A 24,935-nucleotide genomic window follows, 5' to 3' on the forward strand; every position below is an offset into this window, starting at 1 on the left:
AGCACTCCGTAGGCTGAGGCAGGAGGATCACTGTGAGTTCAAGACTAGCCTGGGCTACATAGTGAGTTCCAGGTCAGTCTCAACTACATAGTGAGACCCTGTCTCAAAAACCATTAGAAAAAAAAAAAAAAAAGAAAGAAAGAAAGAAAGAAAGAAAGAAAGAAAGAAAGAAAGAAAGAAAGAAAGAAAGAAAGAAAGAAATGTTTGCTTAATTTGATTATCATTTTAGGATTTAAATATATTCACTTCCATGTCATTTGAAATAATCAGAGGCAGGTCACTGAAATGTACATTTTAAGGGCACATGGCTATATCCAGTGGGTTTTACCTTTCTCACTGTTCTGTGTTTTCTTTCTTATTACTACTTTTACTTTTTTTCCCTGTTACGTCCAAAGACGTGACAAAATGCAGAAATGGTTGTTTTGCAAACTTAACTGTTTGTAGATTGTTGTTTAAAAGCTCAGCAATACTTTCGGAGAAGGTGCTTGCCTTATATTTTTTTCTGTTTTGACATGAAAATATAACCAGTAGGTATGAATAACTGCCTACAGAGCCTCCCCGTCCAGTCCTCGATGTCCCTTCTCCTTCACCTCGCACGGACACTGTACTCCCAGTCTGTAACCAGGGTGAAGTTGCTGCCAGTGCACACGCTCCTCATTCCTGAGTATGGACTCCACCAGAAAGTGCTGTCAGTTGTAGTGCAGGCTCGGGTTCCCATTGGTCGCGATAGGTACTTTTCTTTCTTTCTACCTCGTATACCGACCAGGATTAATGGATTCTGCTGTGTTGATACATACATCCTATATGCATTCCTGCAAATTTCCACTTAGTGTTAATCTCTAACATACAGTATTACTGCCTTTACATCCGCATTTAGAATGGTGGTTTCTTTGTTTTTTTAAAGAAGTTAAGATCTAAAAACTAACTAAATACTCTGATCAAAATGAGGTATGCCTGTAAATGTCTCACTGACAAAATTGGAGATGGTCCAAGGTATAAAAGATGTTTGCTTTTCCCACTATAGAGTCAGTGCATAATCAATAAAGGAGGTGTACCATATTTCAGAATGAGTGGAGAATCACAGTAAGCGGGAGGAGTGGTGCACGCAGTCTTTCTTTTTTTAAGTGAAACAAAAACTATCTCATCTATTGCTTATTGGAAAAAAGTAGGTTGTAGTATTTCGCTATTATCTGTAAATTTATTATTTTGATGAATGAGTTAACCAACTATAACATTAAGCATTTCTCTTAAAAAAATAGAGCATTTAAGTACATTTGCTGTTTAATCTAATGTGTTCCTCATGTATCCCTGACGACAAAAATACAAGGTGCGATTATAATACACAGTGTGATGGATATTTGAATTTTTTGAATGATTACAGTAGAACACATTGCCATTAACCCCTGTCAGAATACTTCTGCGTACTTCAGACACTTAACTCACTGTTGCTGCCTTCTGAATTCGGTCTGGAAGTTCTCTTTCGTGAGTGTCTTTAGGAGGTGTACTAAAAAGTGGTGAATGTTGCTGCTGAGTGCATCTAATGAAAAGCCAGACAGGTAACAACATGACACTGTGTCCTTCCTCGTGCATCATCCACCGGAACTGGCACCGTGTAACTTCCCGGCTCTTCTTCAAAGTCAAAATGACTGTGAAAAATAAATGTTTTTAAATGGTTCAGGGCAAGGAAGCCATGTCAGTACAACTAAACACACTCACCAAAGATCCTCCACACACTTGAGATAGATGGGGTAGGCATGTTTAAAGCAAGGGTGAATGTTTTGAGGGAGAGTAATGGCAATTTATCTTTTATTGTAATAATTTTTAAAAATATAAATGTTAACCATATTTTTGATTACACCTTGTATATCAAGCGGAGGCAAATATTAATATATACTCTTGAAAGCTTTTGGTTTAGATGTGAAGAATTTAGAAATTTAAATTTAAGAATTTTAAATTTAGAAAATTTAAGTTATTATTTTACGTTTTATGTGGAAGAACTGTATTTCTTTTAAATCGTAAGACTTAAAAATAAAACTCTGTTGTTCAGCAGCCAAAACTGTTTCTGTAGTGGGAGTATGTTGTCTACTATGTTGATTAGCTATTTCTTTTCTATGAGCCTGTGTTAACTCCTTCGTGAATAATGCATGGAAATTTTTGTTGCACCATTTTCAGCAAACCCCAGCTAACAAGGCTGGCTTGACCTCTTTCTCTTCGAAAAGCAGTTTTGCTTATTATCTTCATTTGAGGCGTGGGTGATATGATTTATGGCTAATTATTATAATTAATTTAGTAATACTGAAGCTAACCAATTCTTTAGAAAGTACATTGTTATTTTTCTTAAGAATAAAATAATTAGAGCTAGGTGAATGAGACAGCAGGTTATTTAGACGCTGAGAAAGTGAAACATACTACTTTGCTGTCATTTTTTCCTCAAAAGTCTAATTGCTTAAATGGTAGACCAACCACATCCATTCATTGTTCCAAGAATATTTGATAATTTCAGAGGTGATAACTTGCGTTTAAAAAGAGAAGTGTAATAAGTTCTGTTGCAGCGGTTAAATTCCTCATTTATATAAAATAGAGTCCCATATTTCATACTGCAGCTGAAATGTAGATGATTTAAACCTGAAAAACTTACATAAAGATATAAGAAAAATGATAGAAATAATTTCATTTACTTTGTGTAGAGGAACAATTTATGAATCAGGATGTATAACCCAGAAGCAAAAAAATGAGTAAAAGAAAATTAAAATTTACGCATTTGATTATATAAGCAGTTTATTTCTGCACCACCAAAATATTAGGAATATAAACTTAAAGGACTAGTTAACAATGAAAATATTTGCAGTGAATTTAAGAAAATGCTATATTCATACTAGAAAAGTAAAAATCACTTGATAAAATACTGTATTTTATTGTATGCACTAATTCATTTCATTTATACTACTAGTTTCTCTGAGTTCATTGAAAAAAAATTTGTGCTATTATCTGTTTTTTATAAGAGAAAATCTTTTTTGTTTGTGTCTTATATTGAGTAACTGCTCTGAAGATAATCAGTATGTGGACTGAGTATCTTTTATTATTTTATTATGAGATTTTTTTTATTTTTACTTAAAGAAAATCGGGTAAAGTATAATGGAGAGAATGTTGATGAAAGATAAACAAATGGCATACCCTGGCTAATTGTCAGGAACATTATAGTAAACTACTGCTGAGTATTATTTCTTACTGACAGGATTACCAGACTGATCTGTAGTTCTTCAGATTGGTTAATAGGTATTCCCATATTCTCTTTTTGTGAGAGAAAATTGGAAGATATTTTGGCAATGTATACTAACATTTTAAGTTTGAATATCATTGGATCTCTCTGACAGTTCGTGTTTAATACATTTTTATACATGTGCATGAAATTGTGTAATATAAATAACTGCAAAAGCTAACAACTGTTGAACATTTTATCTTTGTGAGGGCTGTGTTTAATGTTTTATGGATATTAGCTCTGCCTTCTAAACAGTTATATATTAGGCCATTATTTTCCCAAGTTTATAGGTAAGAAAACTGAGGGTGTTTAAATAACTTACAAAAGCTCAAACAGTTAACGATCTGTGACCCAGAATCTGTACTCCAGTGCTTCCTATACTTAGGAACAATTTTAGTATAAGAAGATTAGGCTTTTTTTTTTTTTTTTTAACTTACAGGAAAACTTCTGGTATCAGAATGTAAAAATACTGGGAAAAAGAGAACAAGTAAAATGTACCTTTTAGTATTGGTTCTGTTTAGGTTTTTAAAAGGTATTAATTTCAGCATGTATGTGTGAGTTTATGTGCACTTGTGCATACATATTTTGCAGATACATAAAATAGAAAAGATAAATGCCTGAGGCCTGCCACTTTTACTCATGGAAGGAGTGAAGTAGAAGCTATGACAGAAGATTTCTGTCTTATACTCTGTAGGCATGCACAGTGCATATCTGTATGATTTGAATCTTTCACAGGGTAATATGTGCTACTTTTGTACTTTAAAAACATCAATTAAAAATTGAAAGGAAGGGGCTGGGGATTTAGCTCACTGGTTCAGTGGCCTGCCTTGCAAGTGCAAGGACCCAAGTTCAATCCCCGGTACCAAAAATAAATAAATAAATAAATAAATAAATAAATAAATAAATAAATAAATAAATAAATAAAAAAAAAAAATTGAAAGGAAAACAGGCATATTGTTCATGAAACAACTGTTCAAAGCACGTTATATGACATCTGCTGTAAGTAGAGATACGTGTATTTCTATAAAAATATTACATTTTACAGTTTCATGGAATTGTAGAAAGTGTCTAGTGTATAGCCAAGAGAGTTCTGTGATATACAGACTTCTGATAGAGTCTGGGTTAGAACTGTGACAAGCCAGCTTAATGTTCTTTCTACTATATTTCGTAAGATATTCTTGAAAAATTTCCCTAGAATAATCTGAATTGCAAGGCTTTCTTTTCATCTCCATAAAAACCTATAAATGCTTATCAATAAATGTTTTCTCACCCTGACAAAAAAAAAAAAAAAAAAAAAAAACCAAAGAGAGGTAGAGAGGAAACAGAGGAAGTACCAGTGAAAGCCAGATGTCTTACTCCACAACTGCCCTATCAACAACTCCACCATCCCAGTCAGCCAGCCTCTGTTGCCAGCATCACAACTTTCAGCCCCAAGCCTACCTCCCAGAAACATTAAGGCTGCCTTTGACCCAAAAAGCCCTGTGAATGAAGAAAGTCAAGATGGTGTCACGTACTCGGAAGGTAGTAGAAATCTTAGAGGAGGATCAAGAGAGTGAAGGAGAAGCATAAGACGACAGAGAGGCATCCAAAAAATGAGACAAGAACCTGGAAAAGGAGGAAAAGAAGAGATTAGAGCTGGAAAGAAAATAAAAGAGAAGGAGAAGAAAGAATAAGAATTAAGGAAAAAATTAAACTAACTGGCCCTATTCAAGTCATCCATCAGGCAAAAACCTGCTGTGATGTCAAAGGAGAAAAGAATGAACTGAGCTTCAAGCAAGGAGAGGAAATTCAAATAATCCTCATCGTTGACAACCCTGAAGGAAAATGGTTGGGCAGAACAGGGAGGAGGGGCGTCGTATGGTTATATTGAAACAACTGCTGTAGAGATTGATTACAATTCTCTGAAAAGGAAAAACTCCTCCTTAACCACTCTGTCCTCAGCGCCTATTGAAGATGACCAAGAAGTATGTGATGATGTTGCTGAGCAGGATGCTAGTAAGACAAAGTCAGTGTGGAAGTGGAGAAGGCGTGTTCCCACCACCACCAGATGATGACGTTTATGATGGAATAGAAGAGGAAGACACTAATGATGGTTTCCCTTCTCCCCCTGAACAGTTGGAAGTGGGAGACAAAGTGTACAGTGAGTGATGTGGGTGCCTTTGATTTCCCTGCTCTGCCAGCAGAGATGAGTTACAGAATCAGCACTGGAAAAGCCAAGATGGAAAAAAAGGTTGTAAGGTACTAAAACAGCAAGGAAAAGAAGAAAAATACCTCAAGAAAAAATTTAAATATGACGGTGAAATTAGAGTTCTATATTCAACCAGAGTTTCATCTTCTAAAAAGTGGGGGACTAGAGATCTACAGATAAGGCCTGGTGAATCTCTTGAAGTTATATAAAACACAGATGACACAAAAGTTCTCTGCAGGAATGAAGAAGGAAAATATGGTTATATCCTTCGGAGTCATTTGGTGGAAAATGATGGAGAGATCTGTGCTGATATTGCTGATGGTTGCATCTATGACAATGACAGGATTCAGCTTGTCCATTCTGTTGTGTACATTGTCTTTCATGAAGTCTAGCTTCTGTGTAGCATGTGAAATTGAAATGGCATAGACGAATGCACAGAAATTCTTATGTGCATTGGTTATGAAATTCTCTTTATAAAATTTTGGACTTAGAAAATGATATTTCTACTTAATATCTCAAAGGAGTGCATTGAGTGTAAAAATTATTACATTTCTGCTTTAGCTATAATTATAAAGGCATTTTTAGACTATAAATAGGCTGTTTCCTCTGCCCACCTGCCCTATCCAAAAAGAAAGAAGAAAAAGTCATTCTAGAAGAAGTGACTATTCTGTCTAAAAATATGTATAAGCAAGAAGAAGAAAAAACACATAGAAATTGTAAAGCATTCCACAAGAAGGAAAACTCTTGTTCATTTACTTATGATAGTATCTTACATTGTATACTCAAATCATCTCTCATTTTAAAAGGCAGAGGTCCTTCTTCTTTTGCTGGTGGTTTTTCAAATGTTATTGTAAAAATAGAACTTTTGTATAGTTTGCCCTTATTGGTTAATTGTGAATATGTCTTAATTATTTGATAAGAATGTTACACATTCAAGTATGCACATCTAAGATTAAACTGTAGAAAATAATAAAAAAAGTTTCCTCTTGGAGGTTCTTTTAAATCCAGTTCAATTAATAGCATATTTTCAATACTCTAACCTCACAGTGAATAGAAATTTCTGGCTGATTGGAGATGTACTTTTTTTAAGATACTTTAAGTGAGATGTGAAAATATAAATTATTTGTATCCTTTATGTAGCTTAAACTGAATAATTATATTAATGGATAAAGGTGTGATCAAAACATGGTAAATATTTAAATTGTCCACACTTATCACAGTGAAAGACACATTGCCATTGCTCTCCCTTAGAGTGCTCCCCCCAGACACACTTGTCCCACCATCCTTGCCCCTCGCTTGTGCAGTCCTGAATGTCCTTTTGTATGAGTGTCTTTAGTACGGCCTGGCTGCCTGTATGTCCTGAATTGGCTGCTAACAATTCTCTTTCATAGTCGTTTTGACGGTAGGGAAGATCCAGAAGATGAAGGGTTCCAGATCTGGTGAATAAGGTGGATGAAGACACATTGTACTGTTTTTATTTAACAGAAATTGCTGTAAACATTTTTGTGATATTGAAACATTCATAGAAGAGGATTTCCAGCACTGCTTCAGAATGTAGTAAGGATGAGAATGTAGCCAGAATGATGGAAGTTAGGTATATTGAAGGGGATTTAATGGCACTGTCTTTTACTGTAATAAAGTTTTTAAAATTACTTTTTAAACATACACTGTGGTTTCTGACCATTCCTCACATTGTATCTGAATGATCTTTATGTGTGGTTTGTTGTACACATATAAACTAGTAGAAAATGAGATGTGTGATTTGCAGGAAAGGTATTAAAAGCATTTATGAAAATAAATATGCAGAAAATCTGTTGAGTGAATCTACATTCATTAGTGCTTTTAAGATAAATAATTTTGTCTTATTTTTACTAATTAGTTGTTCATTAAGTAGTTATAAAATAAATAGATGTAAGTCAGCCTACAATATTTAAATTTTTCTTAATTCTCAGGATGTTGATAAAAATGCTTCTGACCCAGTACATGATCTGCATATGTCCTTGGAGGAACTCTATGCCCAAAGTCTCCTGCAAAGGCAGGACGAGAATCCACCCTCAGTAGACTTAAGCATGGTGTCTGCTTCTGGCTTTGTCATAAACGATTATACACCTGCAAATACTGTTGAACAGCATGGACATGAAAACACAACAGCTTGGACTGAATCTCATTTACCTAGCGAAGTTGTATCAAGTTCAGAGATGCCTTCTCCTGTGGTGCCTGATTCAACTGGGAAGGTAATATTTTAAAGACACGGCTTGTGTATGACAAGACAGTGAAGAATTAATATCTGGCTAGTCTATTTATTTAGTCCTTGCTGAACAAAGCCTAACTAGGTAGAGCACATGTGCAATGTTGAAACAAACTCCAAAGTCTAGTTTTCCTTTCTACGTAACTTGTTTTTCCTTTCTTTCAGGGCTCTGAGTACTTAATTGAACAGAGCTCTCTGGCCTCTGACGAGAGTGTCATGCTAGAAAATATGTCCAAAGAACCTTTTGAGAGGACTATTACTATAGCAAAAGGCAATTCTAGTCTAGGTAAGTTCCTCATTTTCTATATATCCACTGGGCAAGGGTGCGTATTGAACATGATAGGCTTCAATGTGTATTAGCTGTGTATAAGAAAATATAGTTTAGGGATTTTTCTTGTGGTTCTTAGCGGTTTTCCTTTTATGTTCTCATTATATTTCCTGAAATGGTTAACAGGGCTGTTTACTTTGTGACCGCTTAAATCCTGCATTCTGTCAGTTATTTCAGAGTAATCAAAAGCTTCATTCACATTCAAGTAAAAGATAAATGAATTGTTTGTATATGAAACAGCAAATCAGAGAAGGAATTCTTGGAAAATGAAAAGTCAGCGATTTGGAATTCTAAATTCTTTCGGAAAGTAAATTATTAGTTTCTTTGAATGTTACCAGTTATGTGTAAGTCAGTTTGTATTTAATCTCTTTCATTCACTGAAATAAAGAATAAAAACAGCCAGGTGTGCCACTACCGAAATATAAATGCAAGTTATTCAGTAATTCTGCCCAGGTGGTAGGATTTTGCAGTCCTCTGTTACCCCTGAATTGTTTCAGCTGGTCAGTAATCACAGAGCCCTCCGAATGGGACGAAGAGGACTTCATGTAGGAATGAAATCCTAGTTACAATAGGAAGGGGCACATTTCTTCTGTCATTGAGTGGGCATCCATATGACTCAGTCTTGTGCCTTCTGCTCCTTGCTGCTGACAGGAAGATACCAGTTATTCTGAATGGCCACATATGCCACTTTAATACCTTTCAGCAGACAGGATCTCGTTTTCTTGATAAATTGAGACCTGGCAAAAGAATCCAGCACTACTGACTTGGTAAGCCTGCAGCTTCTGTCTCCTAGATTTTGTTCCGTTGGGTGGTTACTGGATGCTGTCAACAGCAGCTAAGTGCAGAATTATAGCAGAGGGTTTTGAATTTGTTTCCATGTCTCATTATGATGGGTAAATCTAGGCGCATTGCCACTAATTTCCCTCAAAACCCCTCTCCCTTGCTTCAGACACCTTACCCCATCATTCCCATCACTTTCCGAAGCAGTCAGGAGTCTGTGTTAGCAAGTCGCTGTGAGGAGTGGTTGAGCGGTGCTGCTACCATGCCATCCGGTGAAGGACAGGCGTGTGCTCATCCACTTACTCACCAGCTAGCGCCCCTGGTGATTCTGACTCTTCCCCAGATCAAAAGACCCTGAAAGGTCGGCACTTAGAGTAGATCAGTACATTGAGGCAGCCGTAACATATAATTAAAGACACTCGTTGAAAAGGACTTCATGACTGCTTTAAAAGATGGCAGGAATTACTTTTAAAGTGGGGGGGAGGATTTTGAGGGGACTCTTAGCAATGTGTCTTTCTGTAATTTTTTTATTTAAATATTTACCATCGTGTTTGATCATGCCTGATACATTGCATTTAATAGAATGATACAAAATTTAGGCTCCAGACATTTCTGTAACTCTTTAAATATGAGGGAAGTATTATAGAACACTACTCCATGTCAGATTTACTTCAGCTATATATTTTATTTTTAAAACTGTATAACTCATAATACTCCATAGGATTTGACAGGAATTGTGAGGGGGTTACAAGTATAAAAGTTTGAGATATGGTAATTTTAAGAAGACAAGTTTCTTTTGGTACTAATTCTCAGTATCTTTGATACTCTGGTATGTATCTGTGTTTCTGAAAAGAGATAATTTGGTGTAGCATTTCTCACATTTAAATGGCTATAGATCTTTTTTTTTTTTTTTGCACAACTTGTGAGATAAAAAGTTCCTGTTTGAAAATCCTTGTTCTACTCATTATGGTTAATCAAGTACCAAACATGTATTGGGTTTTTAAAATATTCTGACCACTGTATATAGGTACCATAATATAATCTCTTTTAATAAGGAATGTAAGTTTAAACAAAGTAAGCAATGAACACAAAATCTTAAAGGAATTCAAATATTATACAGCCTACCATAGATATTCATATGGAGAATATTGAAATATTTTCTTCATTCTTTAAGTTTATTGGTACATTATACGTATACATTGTGATCCCACTCATCATTGGGAATTTTTACCTGCACATGATATGTCTTGGTTTTATTTTTTCCCATTCCCCTTCCCTCCTTTCCACTCTTCCATGCCTCTTTTTTCCTCCTTTTCTCATATTTTCCCCTTCCATACTCCATCCTGACCCCCTTACTTCTCCTTACCCTTTGAATCTTTTCTTCCGTTTCACATTATCTTCCTGTCTCACATGGTACATTTTGGTTCTCCTTCACACTTCTAGTTTCTCACACCAGAGAAACAATTCAGTATTTACTCATGGGTGCCCTATTTATTTCACTATTCAGCTATAAATGTCTCTAGTTCATCATTCTTATGGCTGAATGGTATTCCAGTTTGTAAACCACACACACACACACACACACACACACACACACACACACACACACCTTCCAGTTTGTAAACCACACACACACACACACACACACACACAACACACCCACACACACACACACCTTCTTTACCCAGTCAGCAGTTGATAGGCATTTGGGCTGTTTCCAAGATTTAGCTATTATGAACTGTGACACTATAAACATGGGTGTGCATATATATAGCTGTGGTATGATGCTTTTAATTCTTCAGGGAGATAACTGGATCATATAGTACCTGTAATCCTATATATTTGAGGTATTTCCACACTGATTTCCACAGAAGTGGCCCCAGTCTGCTCTCCCACCAACAGTGGAGAAGGGTTCCTTTTTCCTATAGTCCTGCTAGCATGTTACTGGTTGATTTCTCCATAGCAATCATTCCTTCTGGGTGAGGGAGAATCTCAGTTTGTTTTCATCTGCATCTCTCAAAGGATCAGTGATGTTGAACATTTTCTTGTGTTAATTTGCTGTTTTTACTTCTTTGTCTGAAAAATGTCTGTTCATTTCAGATGTCCATTTTTGGATTGGGTCTTTAAATTTGGGAGGTCTGATTTTTTAAGTTCTTTATGTATTCTAGATAGTAGATCTTAGTCTGAGGAACAGTGGTAAATTTTTTCCCACATTGTGGGTTTTCTCTTTCCTCTGTGGTTTCTCTTGCTGTGCAGAAGCTTTTTAAATAAGATCCCAGTTGATTCTTTGTGCTTGTTTGCATGCAACTGAGTTTTTGTTCATAATCTTTTCCATCAGTGTCTTCAAGAGTTGTACCTAGCCTATCTTCTAGCTTTAATGTTTCTGTTTTAGTATTTAGATATTTGATCCATTTCAATTTTAGTTTAGTGAATGGTGAGAGATATGGGTCTAGTTTTAATCTTTGGCAAGTTGAAACCCAGTTTTTCCGCAACCATTTATTAAAGAGTGTGTCTTTCCTCTAGTGGCTCCTTTGTCAAAGACGAGGTGACTGAGTGTGTCTGCAGTTGTTTCTGCATCTTCTCATCATTCCACTGGTCTTCAGGTCTGTTTTTTGGCCAGTGCCATGCTGGTTTCATCTTAGTAGCTTTGTAGCATAGTTTCAAGTGTCTTTGTTGCCAAGAATTGCTTTTGCTATTCGAGGTCTCTTCTCAGTCCAAATGAATTTTTGGATTGTTTTCTCTAGTTTTATGAAATATACTATTGGAATTTCAGTTGGTATTACATGGAATCTATAGAGCAGTTTTGGAAGTATGGTCATTTTCACTATATTTGTTCTTCCTACCAAAGAAGAAGTTAGTGTCTTTCCATTTTCTGATAATCTCTTCAAGCCTGTTTTGCAGAGTGCTGTAGTTTTCACAATAGGGGTCTTTTACCTCCTTCCTTAGATTGATTCCCAGGTATTTCATTTTTGGGGATGCTATTGTGAAAGGAGTTGTTTCTCCAATTCCTCTCTCAGTAGGTTTGTTGTTACTGCACAGGAAGGCTGTTGATTTTTTAGCATAACTTTGTATCCAGCTACTCTACTGAATTAAGTTATTAAGTCTGGAAGACTTTTAGTGAAGTTTTTTGAGTCTTCTGTATAGAATATCACATCATCTGCAAATAATGACAGGTTAGCTTTTTCATTTCCTGTCTGTTCCTTTTATTTCATTCTCTTGTGTAATTGATGTGACTAATGTTTCCAGAAATATATTGAACAGGAGTGGTGATAGTGGACATCTTTATCTTCTGATTTTAGAATGAAGAACTTCAGTTTTTAACCATTTAATGTGATGTTGGCTGTTGGTGTTTCATAGATGGCTTTTATCAGGTTGAGAAAAAGACCATCTATTCCATTATTTTGTAGGGTTTTTAATCATGAAAGTGTGGATTTTGTTGAAAGCTCTTTCTGTATCTATGAGATGATCGTGTGTTTTTTTGCTTGACTATGTTAACATAGTGCATTACATTTACTGATTTGCTTATGTTGAACCATCCCTGCATCCCTGGGAAGACTCCTACTTGGTCAGGACGTATAATCTTGACCATCTTGTGCTTCCTCTTTGCTACTGTCTTACTGTGGATTTTTAACATCTATGCTTATTGGGGAGATTGGCCTGTAGTTCTGTTTTATGGTTGAGTCTCTCTGCTTTGGGGATCAAGGTGATGCTTGCTTCCAATAATGAATTTGGTAGTATTACTTCCCTTTCGATTTCATTGAGTTTAAACAATAGTGGCAGTAGTTCTCTAAATGTCTTGGAGAATTCCACAGTGAAGCCATCAGGACTGAGGCTTTCCTTTGTTGGTAAGTTTTTAATTATGTTTTCAGTATCATTGATTGATATTGGGTTGTTTAGGATTATATCTTTTTCATTCAACTTTAGCAATTCATATATATCTAGAACTGTGTCTAGTTCTATGTTTTCCGTCTTATTGGCATAAAAGTTCTCAAATTAGAACTCTAGATTCTCTGGATTTCTGATGGGTTTGTTGTAATTTCACACTCTTCATTCTTGCTTGCAAGGATTTGGGCCTATTCTTTTTTTGATAAGGTTGGCTAAGGATTTCATTTTGTTTGTTCATTTTGTTTGTTTGTTTGTTTTTGGGGGTTTTTTTGGGTTTTTTTTTTTTGCTGTTTTTTTTTGTTGTTTTTTGAGACAGGGTCTCACTATGTAGTTGAGACTGACCTGGAACTCACCATGTAGCTCAGGCTGGTCTCGACCTCACAGCGATCCTCCTGCCTCAGCCTCCCGAGTGCTGCGATTACAGGCGTGCGCCACCACACCTGGCTTTGTTTGTTCTTTCAAAGAACTAACTCTTTGGTTTGTTGAATTTATTATATTGTTATCTTCATGTCCCTTTCATTAATTTCTACTCTGGTCTTTCTAATTTCCTTCCTTGTGCGAGCTTTGTGTTTGTCTTGCTCTTCTTTTTCTAGGAGCTTGAGGTCCAGCATTAGGTTGTTTTTTTTAACTCTCTCTGTTTTCCTATTATGGGCGTTCACTGCTATGAATTTTCCTCATAAGTCTGCTTTCATTGTGTCCCATAAACTCCGGTATGTTGTATTGGCATTTTCATTATTGGCATTTCATATGTAGAAACTTTCTAATTTGTTGTTTAATTTTCTCTATGACCCATTGGTTGTTCAGCAGGGTGTTACTCAATATCCACGTGTTTATGACATTCTTACAGCTGTTTCTTTTGCTGTTGATTTCCAATTATATTGCACTGTGATCTGGTGATCTACTTAAATATGCTATTTAGAGTGAATTCAAGGGTCATGTTGACCCCAGTTCGTGGTGACATGTTTCATGCCTGTGGCTTGCTTGAATGTAGATTGTGTGACAGTAATGAGAACAAGGTGATGTTAGACTCCCAGAAGGGAACACTGGATTAAACTGTGTTTTGTGGTCACACGTTTTGATTTTAATAGTATGACTGTTTGGGGAATCTTGGTGGGAAGAGTGTCTGTCGGGGCAAACGTAATACTTCTTGGAACAGTTAAGAGCCATGCTATTTGCTGCTAAGAAACTCACCAGAGATAAAATAGTATCTATTCTTGTTGCATTTTTAATGTGTCTTCTTAAGAGTAATACATTTAAAGAATCAAGAAAGTGAATCTAAACTGAATATTTTAAATATATTTGATAATGTTTCATTTCTGTCAGAAAATAATAACTAAAAATCTGGATATCCAGGCATGAGATATTGAGCTAAAATCTTAAATTCTTAAAAAATGTTTGAAATAATTTATCTAATTTTAAATAATTAGTATTGATATGTGTACAGTCTTTATTATTTAAATACATAAAGACCTAAAAAGGAATCTTTGTTTTTTATCAAGAAAGTTTTAAAAAATATGATAGTTTTATATCTTGTCTTACTTGCATAGTCGTGGTGGTGGAAGAACATTTTAGCACTTCATATTAAGGAATACAGTAAAATTAGGGTATGAAAGAAACACTAATTCAGACTTTTTTGAACAAGTCTTAAAGGAAATTATATTAAATAATAAGATGGAGTTATACAAGGACTACAAATAGAGGATAGAGGCAGTGACTCCAAGATAAAAAGAGATGTGATATGGGCTGGGGATTTAGCTCAATGGTTCCACCGCCTGCCTTGCAAGCACAAGGTCCTGAGTTTGATCTCCAGTACCACCAAAAAAAAAAAAAAAAAAAAAAAAAAAAAAAATAGAGAGAGAGATGAGATATATTTTTGAAAGAAGGATTTTGTGTCTGAATTCAAGGAACCGAGGACTCTGTGACAAAGTGTGTGCATGTTGGAAGGTCCAGATCAATAGTGCCCTGTAAGCTGTGTTGTATGTCACTGTAACAGGAAGCTTAAAGGTGATGGGGTGGGGTTGCTCTCTTTGAATGGTCTGTTTGCCATGAGAAAAATATATCGGTAGGGATAATTTTGGGGACCCAGGTGATCAGCTAGAAGGCTTTGGCAATAGTTAGAGAACAGTGTGACGATTTGGTCTAAGGTTAGTGTAGAAATGAAGAAGAATAAATGGATTCATCATAAAATTTGAAGATTGAAATGACAGCTGCTGGTTAGGCTTTAACTATAGAGGGTTAAAGAAAAATAGGAGTCAGTAATAACTGTGGTGTTTCTGTTTTGAATAATGGAGAGTAGTATAGTAGTGACATTTACCAAAAAAGTGAAGACCAATGGAGAAATAAAGGATGTGAAAAACAGGCAGGTCTGTTTTATGCTCACCGAGGCTGCATTTCCTGAGACCTCCAGTGGACATATCAGGAAGTCCATTGACTGTCCAGGTTGGGGGCCTCACTGAATGCTATGATAGAAACAAGAACAGACTAAAATTGAGTTCCTGTTCAGTTCGAGAGACTGCTGTCTGTTCACGCATTGCCATAGCCCTGAGGAATAAGAGTTGAATACAAGAATTTTACTCTCTTATGTATAAGAGATAAAATTGCTACTGTGGAGTTATCTGGTGCTCTTACTGTATTCTCCCTAAGAAAGCTTTCTGTCTTAGAAGCCATCATGTCAAATGTTCTACATCACATTCATTTCACAGTGTAGAATGCTTCCTTTCTCACATATTAAACATGGAGTATTTTTGTCTACCATTTCACAGACATTAAAATGAAATACTTTGTTAGAAAACTTTTTTCTTTTCTTTTTTTATTGACAAAAATGTTGATCTTATTCTTTCATCTGTAAATCTTTGTGACTTGAATTAAGTGAAAGTGAAAATCCTATCAAGAATCTGTGTCTACATTCTTTTTTTCCAATAGGGATGACTGTCACTGCTACTAAAGATGGCTTGGGAATGACTGTTCGAAGCATTATTCATGGAGGTGCCATTAGTCGTGATGGCCGGATTGCCACTGGGGACTGCATTTTGTCCATTAATGAAGAATCCACCATCAGTTTAAGCAATGCCCAAGCACGAGCAGTGTTAAGAAGGCATTCTCTCATTGGGCCTGACATAAAGTACGTATCATTTGTCTTGGGAAGTTGAAGAGTTTTAATGAATTGCTCAGAACCCAACTTTCAGTGGATATTTTTGTTTTAATACAAAAGTTATTACATATTTATTTAACACAAATTATTCCAGAATTAAGTATTTTTGAATAACACTGGATTGTAAATATATTCTCTTGGGAGACTGTCACAGTATTGAAAATTTAAAAACAACATGGTTTTGTGATTTTACTTTTATTTCTGTGGTGATTCTATAACAACTCAAGATGTGAGAACTGCGAGGCATCACTCACAGTCAGGTCATCCGTTCTTCAGCTCCTAGAAAGAAAGTTGAGTTGGCCTCAGTATAAAGCCCTGGGCTCTACCTAATGGCCCTGTAGGAATTGGATAACCATGCCAGTCCAGTAAGGGCCAACCGTGAAAATGTCTTCATAGGACAGTGCACTTCTGACCTGTAACTCACCCTTTTTGAACTGCTTTGGGACACAGAGAGCTCCTCCACTGTGTGGTGCAACATAATTATAGCTCATGCAGGATATTTTGTTGTGAGGTGCTTACAGCTTCCCATTGTCCCATGAAGTTCTAAAGCACATTAATTTTAAGTCCCTAAACATTCCATGTGCCATCATAAAAATGAATTCATGACTTTATTGTTATTCTTCATCCATATCCTTGTAACATTCATTTTTGAATGTATAAGGGGTACATTCATAAAATAAGAGCTCGGGGAAAGATTGCTTAGCTTAAATTGTATAGGAGACTTTTGTATTAATGATATTTTACTGACCACATTCTGTATTAATTGGTTCTTTTGCAAAGCTCATATCGCTAGTTCTCAGGGAGGAAAGCTACATTTACAACCTGTTTGTCATTCTGCTATCAATAAAAAGCAAAAAATAATATATGACATTTCAAGTGGTTTTTGATGTCTTACACAAGGTATTATTTTTAGGCAGAATCTTCACCAATGGCCTTTTATATTTTTGCATGCCTTTTTGACTTACAGTTAAGCAGTTCATGTTACTGTTCCTTAATTATTTCACGGTGATGAAGTGCAGGTGAACATTATTAAAAATTTCAGCCCCTCTCTCATATAAAAACAGAAACTTTAGGTGCTTTCTACCCCATTGACAGCCATTGTTCTGTTCCTTAAAAGATAAGTGATACAGATTCACATGAATACTTTTATTGCGAAGGCTTCAGCTGACACAGATGAGATATAGTATGAAATGCAAATATACTTGCCACTGATTATTAACTTGTTCTATTATAATGTATATGTTGTACTCTGTGTATCGATTCAGGTCCCCTTGCCCAGTTTTTTTTTTCCTCATGAGTTTATTGGTACATTGTAGGTATACTGTACAGTTACATTCATTATTGAGATCTTGTACCTTTACATGACAGGTCTTGGTTCTCATTTTCTGCCCTAGTCCCTGCCCTCCCTTCACCCTCTCCTCCCTTCCCCCTTTACAAACACTTCATTTCCATTTTTTCATTTTCTCATATTTTTTTCTTTTCCCTTATTAGCTTTCCCCTACCCTTCCCACTTTCCCTACGCCTTTAGCTCCTTTTTTCCTATTTCATATTGTCAGTTATCTCATTAGGATCTTATGTACTATTATAGTTTATTCAAACCAGAGAAACTATTCAGTATTTACATGTGTGACTTATTTATTTCACTTAGGAGTATATCTTCAATATGTATCCATTTTCCTATGAATGAATCCAATTTCTCATTCTTTATGGCTGAGTAATATTCCATTTTATAGAAAAACCACATCTTCTTTATCTAGTTTCCAACTGATGGGCAAATGGGCTGTTTCCAAGTTTTAGCTATTACAAACTGTGCTGCTATAAACATAGGTGTGCATATATATCTCTGTGATATGATTCTTTTAATTCTTTTGGAAATATACCCAGCAGAGGGTTAGCTGGGTCAAATGGAACCTCTAGTCCCAGCTCTTTGAGGTATCTCCATATTGATTTCCATAGTGGTTGCACTATTCTGCACTCTCACCAACAATGGAGAAGGGTTCCTTTCTCCCCACAACCCCGCCAACATTTGTTATTGTGTGGGGTCTTGATAGCAGCCATTCTTTGTGGGGTGAGGTGGAATCTCAGTGTTGTTTTCATCTGCATCTCTCAAGTGACTAGCGGGGTTGAACATTTTTTCATATGTTTATTTGCTGCTTTTACTTCTTGATCTGAGAAAAGTCTGTTCATTTCAGATGCCCATTTTTTAATCCGGTCTTTATATTTGGGGGGGGTCTGATTTTTTTGAATTCTCCTAGATAGTAGACCTTTCTCTAAGGAACCCACATTGTAGGTTGTCTCTTAGCTCTATTGGTGATTTATCTTGCTGTTAAGAAGCCTTTTAAAAAGATGAGATCCCAATTGTTGATTCTTTGTGCAAGTTCTCGTGCTGCTGAGGATCTGTTCATAAAGTCTCTTCCTATGCCAATGTCTTCAAGAGTTCTACCTAACTTATCTTCCAGCAAGTTTGGTGTTTCTGTTTTAATATTTAGATCTTTAAACTTCCTGTGCCAATGTCTTCCAGAGTTCTGTTGCCCAGTTTTTCACACTCCATATGCAGCGTGTAGTACTAGCTTTTCTCCTAAGTTCTAATGTCATGCTTAAATTCAAAAGCAGCCAAAAACTAAGACCGTAGTGACATCAGTTTAATATATCAGGCATCTTTGGTCAATTCTAGAGAAGTTTTTGAGGTGCATTTTCAAGCTCAGAAAGTCTTTTCCTCCCTTTTCTTTGTTATGTGTGTGTGCACGTGCACACATGTGTGCATTTTCACCTAACTTTTGACCCAGCAGAATTACCCATTTATGTAGGCAGTGGCCTTATGACCTTGAATGATATCTGAAAATAGCTTCATAAGTAATTACTTTAATATCTCAAGGGACAAAATGTACTGTAGAATTTTACATTATAAAAACTAGAATCCTAGAACTTACCCTCCTCTGAAAGTCAAGCTGTCACGAGTGCGTGCATGCACACGCACCCACTCACACAAGTGTACCCACAAAGCACATTGCTTTCTTTAAGTGTCCCGCCAATGCCCTGATGCAGGTGGTCATTGCTAGACTCATTGAAAAAATAATGGAAATGAAAATCACCCTTACACAGTGCCTTTTCAGAGACAAATACTAGATAATGAGACAATATAGCCATTTAGACTGATCAAGGTTGAGCAGCAGGTTTCCTGCCTTTTGCACATACTGGTTTTGCGCCTTCCTTTCTATTACTTGGCTTTGATAAAGCAAAGGTTTAGAATTACCCTGAAAGCTATTTTAGTAGTCCTCCCAAAAGGATACTGCAGTTGTTTTCATTGCTCTGAATGGAGCCATAGCACTTTCTCAGGCCAATTAAGCTTTGTCCTCGTTGCTTGGATTTGGGCTCCATGCACACCATGTTTTCTTTATTTCTTGTTATAAACCTAGCTTAATCTAGAGTGTTCATAGAGAGGTGTATTGTGGGGACATAAAAAGCTGGTTCAGTTAAATAACTGGTTGGTTATAGGGAAAGCGTTGCTTATACACACACTGCACTGGATTTCTTCATTGCATAGATAGGTAGGAACTCTGTGTGTGTGTGCATGCATGTGTGTGTGCATTCATGCATGCCTGGATACATAATTTGAGTTTCAAAAGTTCAAGAACGGCCAGTTTAAGTTCCAGGTTTTATTATTTTCTGTGGAAAGCCAGATGTGAAGCCTTACCAGAATGCATTTTGTTTCGCTTCTCACTCCACCTTGCCAGGAGCTCTTATGTTTTTGTAATAATAGTAAGGGTTTTGTGCTTAGTAGCAGCTGCTTATAACATCTGCCAGATAATTACTGAGCTGAATCAGAATTCACCTGCCTTAACCTAAAGTGTGGGATGAATTCCTGATCAAGGAATAAAAGATTGATTGCAGTTACATTTTTTTCTATGCTTGTTAATAATCATTGCTATAGACACCAGTAAAGAGCAGATGCTTTTCTGGGGGAGGTGTAGATGAGAGGGAGGTGGAAATGAAAAAAAAAAAAAAACTCCAACCAGGAGCACCCACTTTTAACTACATATGTATGCATGTCACACTCTGCACAAGACATTGACATTTGTTAACACCATTGTAAAAAGATGCCACGGCGTATGCTTCACATTCTAGATTTTCTGCAGCACCTGCTGACGAGTGAGCCCCCTTTTAATGTGTGAGTAGCGGTGATTCAAAAGCTCATTACGGCTGTGTCTTACAACTCATCTCTGAAAACCGTTTCATGCTTTTGAAACATTCCAGTGTAGGTTTAGATCCAGATATAGAAGTAGTATATGCATATGGCTTCTAGCCCTGGTTTATGTAAGAGCATAAATTCCGCAGAACTATGAGATTGTTACATTTCACATTGTAGTAATGACTGGGAATACATTGGAAAATCATTTTTTCCAACTGCTGAGGTTGTGTGTGTAGGCTTGGTCACTGGATTGATAGCTATATTACATTTCGCCATCACTAACGGTATTCCTTTTTCTTCTACTCTGGGTGTAACCAAAGGTTAGTTTACATTTCAGAATTGAATCCAAGTGTCAAGCTGCTGCAGTGTGTTTGTGAGGTTTCCCATTCAGCTTTCATTGTCTGTGCAGTGATGTGGAGTGGTGTGTGGCCCCATGATGAGGCTTGCTTTGGATGCTGTGTGTGTGCCGTGGCGCTGTGGGATGCTTGCTCTGCTGGTCTTGCTGTTTACTTTGTGCCAAATATTCATAAACTGCCTTTTTTGCTCCTTCTCACCACTGCCCAAATTATCAGAAAATTATTTGTAAAACCCCTTTATTCCTACCGTTTTGGTAAAAAAAAACCAGCTTTAAGCAAATTCAGAAGGAAACTCATTTTCAACTTTGAGATAGAAACATCTTTACTTTCTCAAACCAGTTTAAAAACTAATAGTTTGTGCTTATAATTTTTGTTTTTGGCTCCTCTCCTTGACTCCTCACCTTTTCCGATTTTCATTTTTTATTTATATGTTGCTCTAACTCTTCAGAAATAATGCTGCTTTTCTGAAGTAGTCTTTTCAGGTTTTGGGCTTATCTTCATTTTTCTTTGTGTAAATTACAGTCCTCTTTCCTGACATAATGTATTGTACATATTTGATTCATTGCTTTTGAAGGGATAACAGCAAAGTTACTATTCAGTATTTTTTGTAACACCTTAGGGAAGGTGTTTCTTTACATGAATAAATTAAGGAGGGCCAGAATGAGAAAGTACTCTCTTACCCTGCCAGCTATAAATTACAGGTCTGTGTTTTCTGCCTCATTTTGGTCCTTGAAATAAGTAAGTGTCCTGAGAAGATTTGAAAGGGTCTGTGTGTCTGCAGGACTTAGGGTGTAATTCCCAGAGCCGTAGTCCTGCTGGAGCAAGGCCGTACCTTCCGTAGAGCTTGTGTGCTGACAGTGTCCGCATAAAAAGTCACACTCTGCTGTGCTTGAGGTTGTGGAGGTCCAGCAGTGGTGGCCCACCTCCTTCCACACTCCCAGTGATAGCAAACCCAAAGCCAAGCGACCCCACACTTCGGAGAAACGAAGGACTGAATTTTCTGTGGAGGCACAAATGCATCTGAAGTCACGTATCTTTCTTGCTCCAGAAATTATCTCATTGATATAACTTTTATTTTCATAAAATACAGATTTTTGTATCTTTGCTCTCTAGTGCTGAGGTTTGATGTAATTGTTTTAGGGATGAATTGTGGATAATTTAATAGTATTTATTATTTCTACATTGGTCATGTTATATAGATATGTTTTATTAGCTTCAAAAAAAGGCAAACTGACTTCAATTATAGTATTTCTTTTACCTTCCTTTCATCAATTATTGTATCAGCAGTCAACATAAAAAAATGTATCAGTGGTGTAAATAGGCTTTTAAGACAGCAGTAATTTTCATTCATCACGTTCTCAATACTATAGCTTATTCCTTAGCTAGCCCAGTACTTCCACTTAACAGCCATTGGACTTTGGTTGGTACTTTGGAATTAATAAATGGACTTTGAATTGTAAATAGCATGCCTTTCTTTAAAATAGAAATAAACATAAGCAGTTGCTACAAATGAGTCATTCTTTTCTTACATTATGTGGCTTAACTTGAGACTGAGAGTTCATAATTTAATAGAGCTAACCAAGTTACTGAAAATGTTTAATGTTCGTACTTAATTATGTGCTGTGGGCAAAGTAAGGTAATGTATGATACCTAATGTTTTGATAGAGTATGCTAATTTGTTTCTGTTAGGGGACTCAGATAACTTCGGATGACCTAAATGCTATTATTGACAGTTTGTCCAGAATTGTTATTATTGTTGTTATTTTGCAGTGTTGGGAAATCAAACTCAGAACTTGCATGTGCTAGGGAAATGCTTTACCCCTGATCCCAGTGCCAGCCTTCTGAGTCTGTGTGGGTCTTTCTCATTCTGAAGAATTCCTAGGAGTTTTCTCATTTGTAGAGACATGTTCAGCATAAGTGATAGCTACTTTTCTCCCTGTGTGATTATGAGTAAGCACAGAGTTTATTAGCAGCATTAAGAAATGTAATTTCAGTTGTTATTTTGGCCAAAGGAGCATTTTTAACTTTCGAAATTTGAGCTGTCCGATGAGTATGCTGATTAAATGAGTTGTGTGAAGAAGCAGGCATGAGAGGACCATACGTTTTTTTTCTGTTTTGGAAGATTTTCCTGACAGGCAAACCTTTCTTTCTCTTTGCTCTCATGGATTGTGTTTTGTTCCAGAATTACTTACGTGCCTGCAGAGCATTTGGAGGAGTTCAGGAGAAGCGTGGGGCAACAGTCTGAAGGAATAATGGCACTGGATATTTTTTCTTCATACACTGGCAGGTAAGTGAAATATTAACCCTACAATTAATGAAGGACACAGTAAATTATAAAGAAGAATTTGAACCAGAATCCCGGAAGATAAATAAAAGTCTGAGTTTCTTTACTTCTTCCAAGAGTTTTAAACACATTTTCATGATTACTGAAGTAATCATCATATAATCTGAAGAATTTGGGGAATATAAGAATAGTCAAAGGAAGAAATTAAAATAATCTTTAATTCAGCCACCTAAAATAACACTTTCAAAATAATTATTAAATATATCTTCAAAATTTTTTTGTATTTATTGAACATATAAGTTCATAAACATTGTTATTCTTTTTTTAAACTCGTCTAGAGAATGTTGAGTTGAGCATCGTGATATATGTAGGCATGTTATGCTTGAAATAGAAAGTTGGCTTTTCCATAATGAATACACCATAATACTCTCAGTTATAGGTTTTTTTTTCAGATACACTGATAGCTGAATGTCAAGTTTTCCTTTCATAGTTCTGCCATTCCTCACAGGATATCAGAACATCCCAGAATACCTTGGTGTCCAGTGACCCTGCAGGGATCATGATATTGAATTATTGCTTCCTCTGCAAATTTCAGAATTAGGAAACGAAAAGGGATGCTATGCATTTAATAAAGGGAAGGAATGTTAGAGTCTTTGGGGCTTCGAGAAGTTTATAGAAAAGGAGTACTCAATTTTGCACAAACCTCAGCCACACTTCACTATAGAACTTCTATCCCAAGATTAATGGCACGAATTGATTATGGTTTGTTAGTGCTTCTTGTCCCATTTTGAGGGTGCTTAATAAAGTGCTTAAACAGCAGTGCACTGTCCTTCTGAAATGTTTCAAATGGCTGGCACAAAGAACACACCAGGGAACGTCTTACTCTTTGTAAGTTCTGGGGCCTTAAAATACTCAAAAGTTACTGATTAGAAGGAGCCACTTTCAACACTGTGCATCTCTTGCAGCATGGGAAAGAGAGGCCCTTGATTGTCTAATGCTGTGAATATCTGCTGTACCATAGTAGAAGTATGTTTGCTATATATCATGAGGCTTAACACAAAATAAAGCAATCTATGGTGAAAGGAAGTTTCCCAAGTCTTACAGCTAATGAATGTCAGAGTCATACTTAGAATGAAAAAACTTGGACTCTTTGTTCTTAAACATTGAATCCATAGGAAGCATTGCATAAATGTATAAAAACGTGCTACATAAAAATAAGTGGCAACGGAGCATCAGGTTAAGAGTTAGGTTTTGTGGGAAGATGGCTGCAGTTCATTTCTCACAGCACATGACTGACTTTGTCTCAGTTCCTTGACCTTACACATACATGCAGATATAAACAGAGTTAGTGATTATAGTTGATAGAAGTTCCTTTGGTTGTCAGCAGTTTAACATTGAGAAAAGTAAGTCTAATTCTTGGCTGAATGAGTACGGGCAAATGAGAATTGGTCCATTCTGCTCTGAAGAGCACATGGCACTTGAGTTCAGAAGCTGTACTCTAAAATGGGCAAAGAATGCTCTGCACATTTAGAACAGCTTGTCTGGATTAGCAAAGGAATTCAGGATTTTTGAATAATTTCAGGTGATACAGAGTATTTGTCTTTGAGATTAAAAGGCAGGGCTGCAGGGCAGAATGACGGGAGTGTTTCTGAGTATCTCGCAAGGCTAAAACCCCTCCCCACCTCGCAGCTGTCACTGGGTATTTTTCTTCCTCCCCAAATCCCAGTTCTATTTTCCAGGCTTCCTTTTTCTGTCAGACTTTTTCCAGTTACATTTCCCAAGGGTTAAGGTTTCCGCCTCTCTGCCTTCATCCTCTATGAGGACTATTTATCTGGGGCCTTTTGGACATCACTGTTCCAATCCGCTTCTCGGAACTGTTCCCCGCTGTCTGGCCCCTCTGTCAGGCTGAGGCCCCAGGCAGCCCACCTCACCCAGAGCATCTTCTTCACTGGGTTTAGGTGCGAAACTAATAGTAGGCTGCTCACAGGGAGAGCTCATTCCACCCTTTATTTTTGCTAACACGGAGGCCAAAGAAAGGGTGGGATGTTCTGGGGGAGCTGGAACCATTCCTCTGCAGACATGACCACATTTGAACATGGATTATTAGATATTAGATCTGAGTGATTTCTGATCTCAGAGTGTAAAGTGATAGAATCGGAGAGTTCAGTGTCCTGCCAGTGGAGAATGCTTACAGTCTGAACATGTACTTCTTTTGATTTTTTTCAGTTTTAAAAAAGTCACCCGAAGGTGTTTATTAGATCAGAATT

The 24,935-nt window shown here is 36.6% G+C and overlaps 1 protein-coding gene and 1 pseudogene across 10 annotated transcripts in view; both read left to right on the top strand.

Moving 5' to 3' along the window:
- Nucleotides 1-24,935, top strand: part of Mpdz (multiple PDZ domain crumbs cell polarity complex component) — a 143,039-nt gene that overhangs the window by 61,369 nt on the left and 56,735 nt on the right. For all 10 annotated transcript variants that reach the window (XM_010630975.1, XM_010630978.1, XM_010630980.1 and 7 more), the window contains 4 exons: nucleotides 7,400-7,681; nucleotides 7,861-7,981; nucleotides 15,611-15,809; nucleotides 22,567-22,671. In XM_010630975.1, coding sequence (XP_010629277.1) covers nucleotides 7,400-7,681; nucleotides 7,861-7,981; nucleotides 15,611-15,809; nucleotides 22,567-22,671 — 707 coding nt within the window. The remainder of the gene's footprint in view (nucleotides 1-7,399; nucleotides 7,682-7,860; nucleotides 7,982-15,610; nucleotides 15,810-22,566; nucleotides 22,672-24,935) is intronic.
- On the top strand, nucleotides 573-5,839 carry LOC104866804 (annotated as a pseudogene).

Source organism: Fukomys damarensis, unplaced genomic scaffold (genome assembly GCF_012274545.1).
Source record: "Fukomys damarensis isolate Sample0158 unplaced genomic scaffold, DMR_v1.0_HiC HiC_scaffold_31, whole genome shotgun sequence".
In the NCBI taxonomy this organism is placed as follows: domain Eukaryota; kingdom Metazoa; phylum Chordata; class Mammalia; order Rodentia; family Bathyergidae; genus Fukomys; species Fukomys damarensis.